A 14556-nucleotide genomic window follows, 5' to 3' on the forward strand; every position below is an offset into this window, starting at 1 on the left:
ATTTCTTTCTCCTTCCAAACCCACTTGATCTAGCTATCTCTGTTGCAAACACTAACATAAATAGCATGGGTTCCTTTACTCCAATCCAACACAACAAGTTTCTCATCATTAACACCAATGAGAACTCCTCCCGAGGCACTAGCAGAAGATAAATAAGACCAACAATTGATCCTACCTCCTTCCGTAGCCATGAGCATCCTATTTTTACAAATTTCAGACTTAGTTTCTTGAATGCAAACAAAATACAGACCTTTTTGAATAATTTATCCTTCGACTCTTTTCCTCTTTTCAAGTAATCTCATACCCCTTATATTTTTGAAAATACCCTTCATACTGCACCTGTCTGAATCTCCTCTGTCTCTTTGATTTTACTCAGAAAGTCTACATGCTTTCCTATCCTTTCCCTCTCAAGGGCTCTTAAAATATTCAAGTTCTCTTCCTTTTTTTTCTTGGGTATTACCTAGATTAATGCCACAAGTATGAGCAATTGAATATAATTTATCATTGGAAAATTTTGAAAAACATAGACAATGTAAAAAAGGATCTTTACCCGGTAGGCTTTTCTTCTTATTAACAATTTCTAAAGCTTTGGATTTACCCACTTTTTCTATTTGCTGTGAATTGATTTCTGCTTGGCAGTTGTGGTGATTTACTGAGCTTCGTCTGTGTATATTTTTTAGTCTTTGGTGATCCAACTGATTGTAATGGTTCCACATCTAAAATAATGCCATCTGAATACACTATCATTTGCCATTCTTCATGTTTACTGTCATCCTCTTCCATATTTAGTATCTCTACCTCTTAAGCTTCTTCTTCAGTAGCTTTTCATCTCTCCACCATTTTGGTCCATGTTTCCTTCTCAAGCAAGATTTTTTGGCCCATCCACACTTTCTCTAGTGTCACCAACTTCCCAGCATTCTGTTCTCATATATGAGGTTTAGTCTCTCGGAATCAATTCTCCTCCATTTTCTTTTTTCCCTTGAAATCCACTTTGTTCTCCTCAGCAACTCTTCTTTCTTTTCTTGTTCCCCTAGCTGATCATTTTTTTGCTTTTCATATTGATTTTCTCCTCAGAGACTTTTCCATGAGCACCTTTTATGGGACTCCTTATTCGTACATTCTTCCCCTTGGAACACTTTATTGGAGACATCTTTGGAATTGGTTTCTCCCAACTCCCCCATCCATGATTACTGCTCTGATTTGAATTCATTCTTGGTCCTTTGTAGACCCAAGTATAAGCCTTGACATTTTCGACCTTCCGCTCACCGCCTTCAATTTCACACTGAACTTCAAATATCAGTCCCTCAATCATGATTGCTAATTTGACCGAAATATCCCCAATGTCTTTAATCATCACCCACAATCTTGCCTATTGAAGAATTTTCTTTTTTCATTATTTGTTCATGTACTACTACTAAGGTCCCAAAGGATTCCACAATTTTCATAAAATGAATGTAAGCAGTGAAAAGGAATACTTGATAATTGAATCCAAATCGGCTCTTTTCAACATACCATCCTCCAATCCTTCCATGGCTTGAAAAACACAACCGCATCCGAGATCTACTGCACCTTCTCTCATAACCTCCTTCGTGCATTGCACTGAAGGAAAATCAACTGTATTTTCCTGCTTAGACTCCAATCATGCTCCCAAGCCTACATGTTACTCATCACTAATTCAACATTGTGAGCTGAGATTCTCCCTCTTCGAACTGTTGCTATCATACATTTCTTCAATTTATTCTCATTCTGTCTCATCTCCTCAAAGGCTCTTAGAAACACTCAAAAAGAACTAGCCAAAGTAGCATTCTTCTCTATTGTCTGGCCAAGAGAGCACTTCACAGCACAATAACCAAACTTGTTACACTTGTAACACAAGATGCTATTATGGCATGATGCTGCCCAATGGCTTTGCTTCACCACACCGGAAACACTCCGATTGTCTTTTCTTCGCCACACCGAAATCATTGGATGATTCTTGAATCCTACGGTTTAATCTTAAGGGCTCTCCTACCAATACATCTCGGTATAATGGTTTACTAGCCCCCTTCTCTTCATTTCTTGGTCCACTCTCTCATGTTAGATGTGCATACTAAGAAAGCTTTCCCCGTCATTTTCTCCGCTTGGAGTGAGAATAACCGATCGATTTTTGAAATGTCACTTCGATCTCGCCCTCCTAATCCTCCACCCACGGATCTCAACCTCGCTCCATCATTGCTCGAGAGATCATCATGGGCCTGGCCTTGGGCTTTCGAATGTACTAGGGTTTCGAGAGGAGTTAGGGTTTCCCTAGTTTTGCTAGTTCCCATCAAGAAATTTCCTCTTTTCTATTTTATTAATTCTGAACTGTCTGATTTAAATGTTATGTTTAACAATTATGATCTATCAATTCTTATCTCAATTTACATTCATATAACTTCGACAATGCTTAGATCGATGGAATTCAAATGTTTCATATCCCAACTAGAATAAAATGTGAACGGAAGCAAGAACATGGAGTTAAGCTCTCTCGTACTTTTCTGGAATTTCTTTTCATTCTTTTTTTTTTCTTTTCTTTTTGCAATCCATATTCAGCAAAGAAGAAAGACATCTGTAAGTAGTTTGTCAAACCATGTAACTGGTTTCATTGCAGTTATGCCCCAATAATATGCTATTATGCTGAATAACATAGTCTAGCAGTTCATTGTCTAGTATTTAGTTTTTTCTTGATATTTTATCGTAAATCATGTCCAGTGTTGACGTGTTCTTTTGCAGCTAATAGAATTTGCTGATATAGTATATTTGTTTGCAGGTGATATTGTAAACCTCTTTGCTGGCATTGATTATTCAGAAAATAAATTTCTTGTGGAGCATAGGGTAAAAAAACTTGCATATATTTGCCTGCATGCCGTCTACCATAGCAGGTAATGTGATGTTTGATGGATTTTCATGCTATATTAATATGAGTATATGACTATCGGCTGTTCCTTAAAATTTGAATTTGTCTTACCTGAAAATTCATGATTGTCCTCTTCTTCTTATTGCATTAAGCATCTATATGCCATTTTTTACTGGCCATCCTTAAAATATGATTTTGGCCTACTTGAAAATCATGGTATTGGAAGATGGTGTTGGCGGACGCCTTGGCGGGGCAGGGCAGTCCATGGATCAACCCGGATAGTTCTTATGTGGCCCAGCAAGTCGGTTGGTCTGTGTTAGGGGGGTTTTAGTCGCCCCCTCTCCTCCACCTCTCTTATTCGCCGACATCTCCAATGGCGGCATCGCTACCCCCCTCCTCTCCCCATATTCCCTTCCTCTGTCAACGTCCAATATGCAAAATGGACTGCTATAATGGCTTGGCTTGAAGTGGTCGACCAATCACCACTTTCTTAATCTAAAAGCAAATAAGAGAGTGAGGAGAGAGATGGAGATAAGAGACTGTAGAGAGGTCTTGAGGCTTTTACCAGTCACACATCTCCAGCGAGGTATTGGTAATTTTTTGGGGTGGGACTAGGACTGGGATGGGGAAGGAGAATGAGAATGCGATGATATTGAATGATTAATGGCAGAGTAGAAGATCTCCTTTCTTTGTCTATTGAAATGATATATCTATTACTTTCATGTCTTGTCAATGTTCTTTTCTTCTTTCTCCATCTCTTACCTCTTCTCTCTCCCAAAAAAATACATTTTTTTTTTATCACAAAAGAGCTCCTTTTTCACTATGGCTAAGAAAAAAAAATCTGGAAAAAAATCTTCTTACACACAGGTGGAAAATTTAAAATTTTTTATTTAATATAATTTACTGATATGTTTAATGTGTTTAAAATGTCTGCCGTGTGTTTATATTTTATAATTTGATAATAATATTTTGGTACTATTTGTATGATATATATTCAATTTTTCTAAAAATATAAATATTTAACTTTTTTATGCCACATCAAAGTAATTATTATACTCCCATTTTAGATCATCTCTCATATGTCTTCACCATATAAAAAAATGAAAAACTTTCTAAGTTTGTAGTAAGTTATAGAGTGGCTGCAGGTTGTGAGCTTTTAAGCTTGTAAGAACTTTTAAGTCCGCAATAACTTACTCTTTTTTAATAAAGTTTGCAGTACTAAGAACTTCTTAAAAGTATTTTAAGAATAATGTAGCCTTACATGCAGGCTTATAACCAAAAAAAGAAAAGAATATCCTTATGTTATAATTTAAAAGGCTTTGAAGTTTACTTATATTTAAAACCTTTTGAAAATAGTACCATTTAATGGATTTAAACTCTATATCTCTAGAAATTCTTAACTCTTGACATCCATTTCATATTTTCTTGTCATGTTTGACTTCCATATTTCTCTTTCCTGCTTTTCTTTCTAATAGTTTCTCTCCATTTGTAAAGATTTGAAGGAATTAGCTATAGATGTAGTTCTGGAAGATGCATTAAATTTAGATTAATACTTTCTTCATCACGGAAGAATCATATAATGTGACGACAAGTTATGGTTTAATCGAGACTCGAGAGTGACTTATTCATAGGTTTTTTAGGAGGGACTGGAGCTAGTCAGCTAGCAATCCTCAGCTACTCTGAGAATTTGGAGTTGCAGTTCTAAGAAATGTTATTGGAGGTCCTCATCACCTAATACATGTCTACCAGAGAGTAACGGAACCTGGAAGGTGCATTAGGAATTTAGGATTGTCAGGCTACGATGCCGTCTCTTGTTGTGCTCTTGTGTTCATAATTTCTTTACTTGCATACATATGTTTCTGTTCAAGTAAAGGTTCCAGTTGAATGATATTGTTAGTTGTGGTGCGCAGGTATGTTACACCTGGTATGAAACTTTCCTATTCTGCCAACATGACAACCACTGATACCCACTGATTCACTGTGATTTTTCAAAAAGCTTCCCTGTCCCTGTGTTTCATTGCACTGATTTCTTATACTTAACTTCTTTTTGCTGATGCACATTATTTGGTTATCTGTAAGTTACAGTAATATAGTATGGCAGTATGATTCTTTTTCCTTTGCGTTCTTTGTGTAGGAATTTATGGAAGAATCAACTTTTGATGCCATCCAAGCACTCTACTATGCCTGCAATTGTGTTACTAGAGACAGTGGTCTGCTTAATAAACCCTGAACTTCCATGGGTGTGCAATGTTGTTGGTTATCTCCAGCAGAAAGAAGTTTTTTCTTTGTTACGTGGCATAATTCTTACTGCGGTGGTAAGTGGTTAAATAAAAGCTGCGCTCCAGTTTGACAAATTTTTAATTTGCTGTAAAATTAGTTATCCATTGTGAACTTAGGTTTTGAGGATTATAAATTACCTTGTGGTTGTCCAATATTAACCATAACACACTTTTGATGGGATGTTATTATTACTGAAGAAACAGATATAAAGGGCACTAATATTATGTTGAAAATACTTTATTCTGGCACTCATTCTAGTTAGTTCAGTTGGTTTGCATATCCTTTATGGATTCATATATCCTTTCAATTCACATGAACTTTGGATGATTGAGATCGTTGCCATTGTTAACATCTTGGCTTATGTTGTGATACTTCTTCTTTGCCTCTATTAATGAGCCATACTTAAGATCATGAAGTGATACGACTAATGTGAGAGTTGTTGATTAGTATCTTTATTATAATTGGGTCACAAGATTGCGTCAAGTTTTAAAATGCGAATGTAAAAGTCTATCTTTCAAATAGGTAGATCTAAGACTAATGGTATGTAATATCAAAATGATATTTTAATAAATCAAAAGTGGTAGAACACAACGATGGCTATGCCAAAGGCATGTGCCGCTGCGTGCTACATGCTAGTTAGGGTTGGCACGCCCTAGGCACACTCCTGCATGCTAGTGGCACGTATTTAACATTTTCAATAAACAATCTATAATATTTAAAGATACTTTTGAATGTTTCGCATGTTAATTTTTGAATTTTGGTTTGAATATATGCATTAAAATCTACATTATATTTGAATATATGTATTAAAATCTACATTTTAGTCATTTATCTTTAGATTATTTTTGTTAATGACTTAATTTATTAAAGATATAGCAATAGTCAACTATTAATGTTATTCAACACATAATATAATTGAACACATTTATTAAAATTTATATTAATGATTGAACACTCTATAATATAATTGAAGCACATAATATTAATTAATAATTAAAATTAATATCTAGTTGAACGTAGAATGATGATGATGATCAAAGAATTTATTTGTTGGCACAAGAATAACATGGAAATGTTGCTTTAGATATTGTTGATAATCTTTAATCATATATTGATGATGACTTCAAAGTTTCAAATCTCGAGATCAGAATCGGCCGTTTGAAAAAACGATATGTATCAACCGTATCGGCGGTATTTGTTGTCCGTATTGGCCTGTATTTTATTTTAAAAACAGAAAAATAATAAAAAATTTAGAAAAAATAAGAATAAGATATAAATATAAATTATACATATATGAAGTCTAAAAAATAAAAATAAAAATATTGTTTTCTACCACTCATGCACTTTTTTTTTCCTCTCATACAAATAATTTTTTTTTTCTAACTCTCCCCACTAACTCTCTTCCACCAACTCCCTTTTCTATTAACTCTTCCACTAACTCTTCCACTAGCTCTCTCTTCTGTTAACTCTCCTACTAACTCTTTCTCATCTTCTCATTATCTCTATTACCACTCCCCCTCTCCAGAAAACCTTTGATCCCAACCTCTCCCTCTTTCTCTCCCACATCCTCTCCTCCCCCTCTCCCATGCACTCATCTTCCTCCCCCACTCACTCTCTCCCATTCTCCTAAGTGATGCTTCTCTGACGTAGTTCCAGCTTTTATCAATGTCTGACGAACTTCTACGACGTAGCTCCATTAACCTTCGATGAACTCTTCCGACGTAGATTCAGGTCGATGACTCTTTTATCTCTTTTTTTCTTCCCTATCTTTCTCCCTTTTTCTTGGTCGATCCGGTTGATACCCTATCGAAATTAGTTTCGAGGTGAGATTAGAATCGGCTGAAACTGGGAACCATGGATGACTTCATTTGTCAACACAAGAATAACACTAAAGTTGTTTGATGATGATTGATAAACAAAAAAAAAAAAGGCTCTATACCAGCACGCAACCGTGTCGGTTGGCATGGCTTGACACGGGGGTGTGCCATTGGCACACCCTGTGCCAGGTGTTGGCCACCACCGGCACGACCACCCTTAATAGGGTATCTAATTATTGGAAGAATTATCCTTGATGGACAAGAATACCTAAGTGGAGTGCTTTAGTTATTCTAGATCAATAGTTCAACAATAACTGGGGATTGATGGGACACATAGATTTTGACCTGGATGGCTAGAATATAAGTGACTCTAAGATGTTCTGTGATCATCACGTACTGCGTAGGCTACATGGCTTAGAATGTTTGGCAACAGGAAACTAAGTTGAGTACAATTAGGATGAGAATGTTGCTATGGTAGGTAAAGTTACTAGAGAAAATATATTAAGAAATGATTGTACCAGAAACCATAAAGATTGGTACCCAACTATCTGTAGAGAATAACTTATGTGAGGTGTTCTGTGATCATCATGTACTGTTTAGGTTAGATGGCTTAGAATGTTAGGCAACAGGAAACAAAGTTGAGTACAATTAGGATGAGAATGTTGCTATGGTGAGTAGAGTTACTAGAGAAAATATATTAAGAAATGATTGTACCAGAAACGATAAAGATTGGTATCCAACTATCCATTGAGAATAACTTATGTGAGATGTTATAAAATTTTAGATATATCTGATGGGAAACATGAACTACTACAGGTGAGTGATTTTTTTCTTTTTCCGAATCTTCTTACGGATAGGTAGAATGAAAGGAAGTGGTAAGAAAAGATAGAATAACAATACCAAAGACAAGATGGTGTTTATGCATAATCTTTTCCATTAATCTGTCAGTTTTCCCTCATTGTGTTTATAAAGTTTTATGTAATGGCTAAATATAATTTTCAATTATGAGACATTTACTAGTTTTCTGTAATTTGAGATGATGCCAAAAACTTTGAAAGTTCTCGCCTCTCATTTGTGTCAATATGCATTGCTTCCTGTGATGCAGAAAAATGTGAAGACCCCAGAGGCTCATGGTAGCTTATCTTCCTTGGAGCATGTTCTAACCCTCATTGCTTCTCATGTTGGTCAGCATCCTTGTTGTTGTTCTACAACGGATCCAAAATGGAGCTTTCCCTCACAACTTCTTTCCATTCCTTTTATATGGCATCATCTGACATACTTCAAGGATGTAAGTTTCCTTCTGATTAATTGCAAGATTGCAACATCTATTTGGTTTTTTATGTGAAGATAAACTATTACTGGTGAGTGAATGGTTGGCACTCCCTAACAACTTAAGCTGGATAATGAATTGATAAAAGAAACTGTTTGGCTTCTCTATTTTTACATTGACTGGTTTGGTAATTATTTGACCGGATGAGTACGTAGTTTTAGAATGTCTGTCACAATGACCGTTTGTTTCACTCGGATGTGATTTACTGGTACAGGTCTTTTCAGCAAAGGGGCTTGGAAAGCTGTATATTAAGCAGATGGCTTTATGCTTGCCCAGTTGTGCTAGTGTTCTTCCAAATGATATTTCACCTGAATATCCAGGTTATGCCTGCCTGCTTGGAAATTTACTTGAAGCTGCCACTTTTGTTTTGTCTGAACCAAAATTTGCTTCTGACACAGTAAGCATCTCCCTGATTTTCTGCAGTGTTGACAGTTTCTTGTGAGAAAATTTTGAGTTGTTTATTCCTGGTTTATCAGTTCTTAACACTCCTCTTTATAAAAGCTTATCACTGGATGAAAAATTATTTTCATGTCTCATCGAGGGAAAAAATTGTTCCTCATGCGTTTGCATCAAATAGGTAATGGTAGATCCTACTGTTATGGCATCGTTGGTTGTTGGCGTGTGATATGTGATTTGGTACAGGTGTTTCACAAGATTGACTTTTGTAGTCCACAATAGATGCCCAAATAATGTTACAAGAACTTGCACTTAAAAGGCTCTACTATTATAGACATTTAAAGTTGGGCGATGTTGGTCATCTTGGCACTCTAACCGTTAATCACAACTAATAGGCAAGAGTTGCCATTCAACTTTGTGACGTCATTATCGCAAGCCTAGTTACAGTATCTGACAAGTTTATCATGACTTTGTTTTTAAAGTCCTAGGGTATTTCTTGGATACTTTTGAACGTCGTTTATTTTTAGGAATAATGTTAATTCTAAGATATGTATTCATTTTTGTTATTTTCAAAATAAAGTTTTTATTTCAGAAATAATTATTCTTATATTTACTTATATTCCTGGAATAAGGATATAATAATTATCTTTGATATGATATAAAGTGAAAGAAAATATGTGTAAAAATGTTTTGTTTTTATGAAATTACAATGGATGTCTTTTGACTTGAATTAAAGTAGATTAATGGGATAGATATTAAGTGTAAATTAGTAATTAAGTTGGTGTGTTATATAAAATATAATTTTGATAAATAATGTTTGTATTTTAGAATGAGGGTTTTTTTTTTTGAATAAATTTTAGAATGAGGTTATTATGATGTTTAGCTGTTATTTTTAAATAAAGATCTGCATTCTCGAATAAGAAAAGATTTTTTCTTAAAGTGAACAGGTGCTTGAAGTTTTGCAAAAATAAGAAAATTGGCTTAACTACCTTTGTTCTAATTGGATCAGAATGGTTCTAGTGATACATATAGACCTTAGACGCAGTTTTCTGAGGCATGATGTTATGGATTTCAAGGAGGTTCCTGTTAGATGTCATTTCACAATGGCAACTTGGTCAGTTGTTGATCAAATTGTCTTATTTGCTCTTTTATTTAGTTATAATATCCAATGTAACATTTTGGAAAATTTATTAAAATTATGAATGTTTGACCTGTGTTGATGAATAAATTGGATATGTATGTATCATGTATCTTTCTACATTCTTCATTTTTTTCGAATATCAATCTAGCACTTCTGCTATAGTGCTTCATGTTACTGGTCTCTTTCTAGCTCTAGTGCTCTATAGTGCTACACGTTGCTGGTCTCTTTAGAGCTTGTAACCTTTTGGTATTTAATAGTTTCTTTTAAGAGATAGAACATATCAATTTAATATGTAAGAGCTACAGTTTTTCTCAAAATTATTTCCAAGGTATGTAGTTTTGCTCAATGCCTAATAGTTTGGAATAAAAAATTGTTGCATTTTTGTTCCTTGATATCAATTTGAACTTTGACCACCATTGACAAGGCAATATGCCTTTTAGTTGGTCTTTCAGAATGTTTATGCTGGCAGCTACAGTACATGGTTCACATTAATCCTGCTCATATGTCCTTCTGTGTTAATCAGGCTGTAGACTTTGTTGCTGTTTCAACATTCTTGTTGGATGCATTGCCAACATTTAAGTCACCAGTTACAGAAAGTAAGGAACTTCACTTTGTTATCTAGTTAGCGTCTTTCTCTTTGCTTGGAACTTTTCCAAATCATGAATTTTGTTTTCTTAAATTATAACTTAATTTCTTTCATGATATCTAGCAATTAATTGTTCTCTCATTCTGACTTCCTCTTCTAATAAGTAGGAACATAATTTAGGGTGTTTGGTAGCTAAAAAATGATGTTTAATCAGTTAACTGATTTCAATAAGGTGACTTTTTAAGAAAGAAGTCATAATGAAGAAATGGAGCTGCTTTTGATAGGTTAGGAAGTCACTTTTTTTATTTATCTTTTACAACAAAACATTAAAAGTAGAGAAATTTTCAGAAATGACTATTTTCTTTTGTCACTTTCTAGCAACCAAACACCCTCTAAGAAAGAAGTGGCTTTCTTACCTACCAAAAGCAGCCCCGATTTCTTCATTTGACTTTCTTTTTAAAAGGAGAGAGTCATTTTATTGAAGTCAGTCATTTTCTAGCTACAAACACACTCTTAAGTTAATTGTCTCAGTATGTGCAAGCATTCGCATTTTACAACAACTAAACTGTTCATCATCTTGTAGGACAATCTGTGTAATTTTGAGACAGGACAACTAAGAAGTGAACACTAATAAGTTGGTTTTCTCTGAGACTTACTTTTCTCATTCAGTTGCAACAACCTAGCGTGTTTGTATATGAATATAAGCAGTTTGATGATATTCTACGATCAGAAAGTAGGTATGAGTTATCTACTTGATTCTTGTCTCTGGAGAATGATATGATATCTAATTAGTGCTACTCTGATTGGCATTTGATTCATACGATGAGATCACAAGAAGCTGGAAGTAATCCAAGATAGTTGATATTCTTTAACCATTTGGGCCTTGTAAATCCCGATAATTGTTGGTTTTCTTGATCACCTTTGTTCGCTTTCTCTGTTCATATCTTTTGCATTTTGACTCATGTTGAATGTCCTGGAGCATGTGCTCAGGTGGAAGAAGTTCCGTTAGAATAGATCATCTGGCATGGCCAAGTTCTTTGCAATGTTGTTAAGGCCCATTCAATCAGTTCCAGTCGGACTTAGTTGACTTGATGATATTTTAGGTCAGATCCGTGTTAGCATTAGCCTAAAGTGTACAGTCGTGTGTATGTGCATGTGAATGATATGCATGATTCTCATATATTAATGGTACTTATATATCCTTAGATCACACTTTTCTGGGAATATCATGTACTAGTAGGAGACCTTTTCTTGTCAATTGGACTGATTTTCTTTGCATAAACCATTTGTCCTAACACTTCCACATAACTATGCAGATTCCTCATAATTGCTACTCATGGTTATTGTTACTGCAATAAGACCCTCAATGTTTTTTTGTGTGTTATGTCGGTTCAGTTTCATGTCAATCCTCATTAGTGCCTCTAACATGCTTCATAACATCTATGGATGAGTTCAGGACAAGTTGAGGATGATGTAATGATGGATGAAGAAGTTAAAGAAACTCTAAGTATTGACTTAGAAAGGCAGATATCTGTTGCAATAGATTCACGCCTCCTTCAACATTTAGTATGTCCTTCCTGATTCTCTCTTTCTTAGAATAGTAATAAAGAAGCTATTCTTAACATGAGTTTACTGGGTAATATAATGTCGGTGTGTGGCTTACACCCTGACAGGTAAATGCTCTGTTTAGAGATACACTACGCACTGGTTATTCCAATATGGATGGGCCATCTGATGAAGAAGTGGAAGCTGTAGGATATATTTGTGCTTTCCTTCATGTTACATTCAGTACATTGCCTCTGGAACGTGTCATTACTGGACTAGCTTACCGAACTGAGATTGTTCCTGCACTGTGGAATTTTATTAAAGAATGTAATGAGAGTCAAAGATGGCCATTCTTTTCCAAGCTCATGGCACATATACCTGGTGATGCTCCAGGATGGCTGTTGCCTCTCGCTGTTTTTTGTCCTGTATACAAGTAAGTCTGTTGGATCTCTCTTGCTGCATACTGTAATACTTGTACTCTTCTTTAACTTCTACTTATCTTGCCTGCATATATTTTTCTCCTCTCCTGTAAGTGAAGGAAAAGAACACTTCCTTTTTACTCAAATAAGCATCTGCTTATCTTCTATCTAGTATATGATTTTCCATTTCTATCAGGCATATGTTGACGATCACTGATAATGAAGAGTTCTATGAGCAGGAGAAACCACTTTCACTCAAAGATATTAGGTCCTTGATTATCATTCTAAAACAGGTATCTCCTTTTCCACCAATTTGATTTGGAACTTTTGATATGTTTGTATGACTAATTCAATACCATAACTACAATGTGAAGTTCCGTGTTATTTTATATGGTGAAGTTCTGTGCTATTGTATATGGTGCATATCAAAAGTTCCTTTTTGAGGTTCTTCTTTAAGTCATAGCTTTTGAGTACATTTCTTTGATTTTTATTCATTAAATGAACTGCAGGCCCTATGGCAACTTCTCTGGACAATTCCTGCACATCTCCCTGCAACTCAGAAAGTATTGACCAATGCTTCAGGCCTTACAAAACTTTCTGTGGAGAACATCAAAAGCAGAGCCAGGCAGCTGATATCTGATCTTCTGACCAAGGTAGTTAAACATATTTTCTGTTTTTTTGACATGTTCTATATTTAGTTGGTCCCATTGAACTTTGTAATTCAGAATTCAACAAATATCTTCTGTTTACTGTCTTTAGTATCATCGACATGTGATCACATACTTGGGATAATATTACAAACCCATTTTCTGTAATGTATATTAATGAAGTCAAAAGTGCCTAATTTGTACTTATCTTTCAAGTGTGCAGAAGTGCTAATGCAATTTTGAGCAAACTGTGCTCTCTGTCTTGGCAGCGTAAAACTGGATTAGGGTTTTTCTGACAAAGAGTATATTAAGTTATTAACATGAAAATAGCATTATTTTGTCTAATGCTGAGCTCCGACTAATAATCTTAGGCTCAGAAACACAGGCAATTGTAAGTTAAAGGAAACATAGATGGAAGTTTTAGGGTTGCAAGTGATTTCTCCAAGAGTTGCGGAGACCATCTTTTAAGCATATAGAGGTAATACCTTTTGAGAAGTTTGTCTTTTTGGGAATTTGAGAAGACGAGAAGATATATTTGGTTAGTACAGTTTTACTTCTTTTCAGATGACTGGTAAAGTGAAATGTTAAGATATAACTGAAAATGCTGCCTATATATTTTTGTTACTGATTCATATTTAAACTTTAAAGTAGACTTTTATGGAGCTTTAATTTCTGACATTCTATTTAACATTCTTAGGTTTCAACTTTGGAGTACTTGATGCCTTTCTGTACTCTCTGTAGTGGAACACAATTAACTTATTGGTATAATACATTTTCAATCAAAATTTGTCATCAGTTGTTCTGATGGGAGGATAATTTACTTGAATTTTCACAAGTATAGTGTACCTTTTGCATAAAATGTTAAATGTTGCCATGGACAAGAATTTAAGCAAATCTGGCTGGGCAACTTAATAACTGGTCATCAATAAACTCCCTCTATGTGCTCCTTGCCTGAGCTGCAATATTAGTATAATTGATGTTTTCTTGGGCCATCTATTGTTTCAATTCTTACCCGAGAATTGAACATCCAAGCCAAGGTCACTATCACTATTTTAACCTTCATAATGCTACGTATAACTGTAATTGAGGACTAGAATTGCTTGATATTAGAATGTAATAACATGATGCATCTTTGCATCTAAATTCCTAATCAGATTAAATAACATGCTGTTTGCTCTAATCATGATTGGAATAATTATAGACCATCTAATTTCTCATAAAACACAGCATCGACTTTCCCCTCCTGCTTGCTTGCAACTAGTTGAACTTTAACATTTTATTAGTACCTATATTATGCTTATGTATGTACAATTGTTTTATATAAAGCTTCATTACAATACCATGTTAAGCTTCATAATGGTAGTGTAACTACGACATAGGTTCATCACCAATTTAGATGGAACATAAATAAATGATTAGATAACTTTTGTTAGTGTCCTTGTCTCTCAAAAAGCTTTAAATTTCCTTGCTGATGAAGAATATAATGAGTAGCAATGTTTCTTTTTCTGTTTACTCAGGAA

The 14556-nt window shown here is 34.8% G+C and overlaps 1 protein-coding gene across 2 annotated transcripts in view; it reads left to right on the forward strand.

The window, feature by feature from the left end:
• Nucleotides 1-14556, forward strand: part of LOC140761713 (E3 ubiquitin-protein ligase UPL6) — a 35238-nt gene that overhangs the window by 4770 nt on the left and 15912 nt on the right. For both annotated transcript variants that reach the window (XM_073099151.1, XM_073099152.1), the window contains 9 exons: nucleotides 2789-2900; nucleotides 5010-5190; nucleotides 8078-8260; nucleotides 8517-8699; nucleotides 10363-10435; nucleotides 11882-11991; nucleotides 12099-12403; nucleotides 12586-12682; nucleotides 12899-13042. In XM_073099151.1, coding sequence (XP_072955252.1) covers nucleotides 2789-2900; nucleotides 5010-5190; nucleotides 8078-8260; nucleotides 8517-8699; nucleotides 10363-10435; nucleotides 11882-11991; nucleotides 12099-12403; nucleotides 12586-12682; nucleotides 12899-13042 — 1388 coding nt within the window. The remainder of the gene's footprint in view (nucleotides 1-2788; nucleotides 2901-5009; nucleotides 5191-8077; nucleotides 8261-8516; nucleotides 8700-10362; nucleotides 10436-11881; nucleotides 11992-12098; nucleotides 12404-12585; nucleotides 12683-12898; nucleotides 13043-14556) is intronic.

The sequence above is a fragment of the Typha angustifolia genome, chromosome 6 (assembly GCF_048772165.1).
Source record: "Typha angustifolia cultivar Huaian chromosome 6, ASM4877216v1, whole genome shotgun sequence".
NCBI lineage: Eukaryota > Viridiplantae > Streptophyta > Magnoliopsida > Poales > Typhaceae > Typha > Typha angustifolia.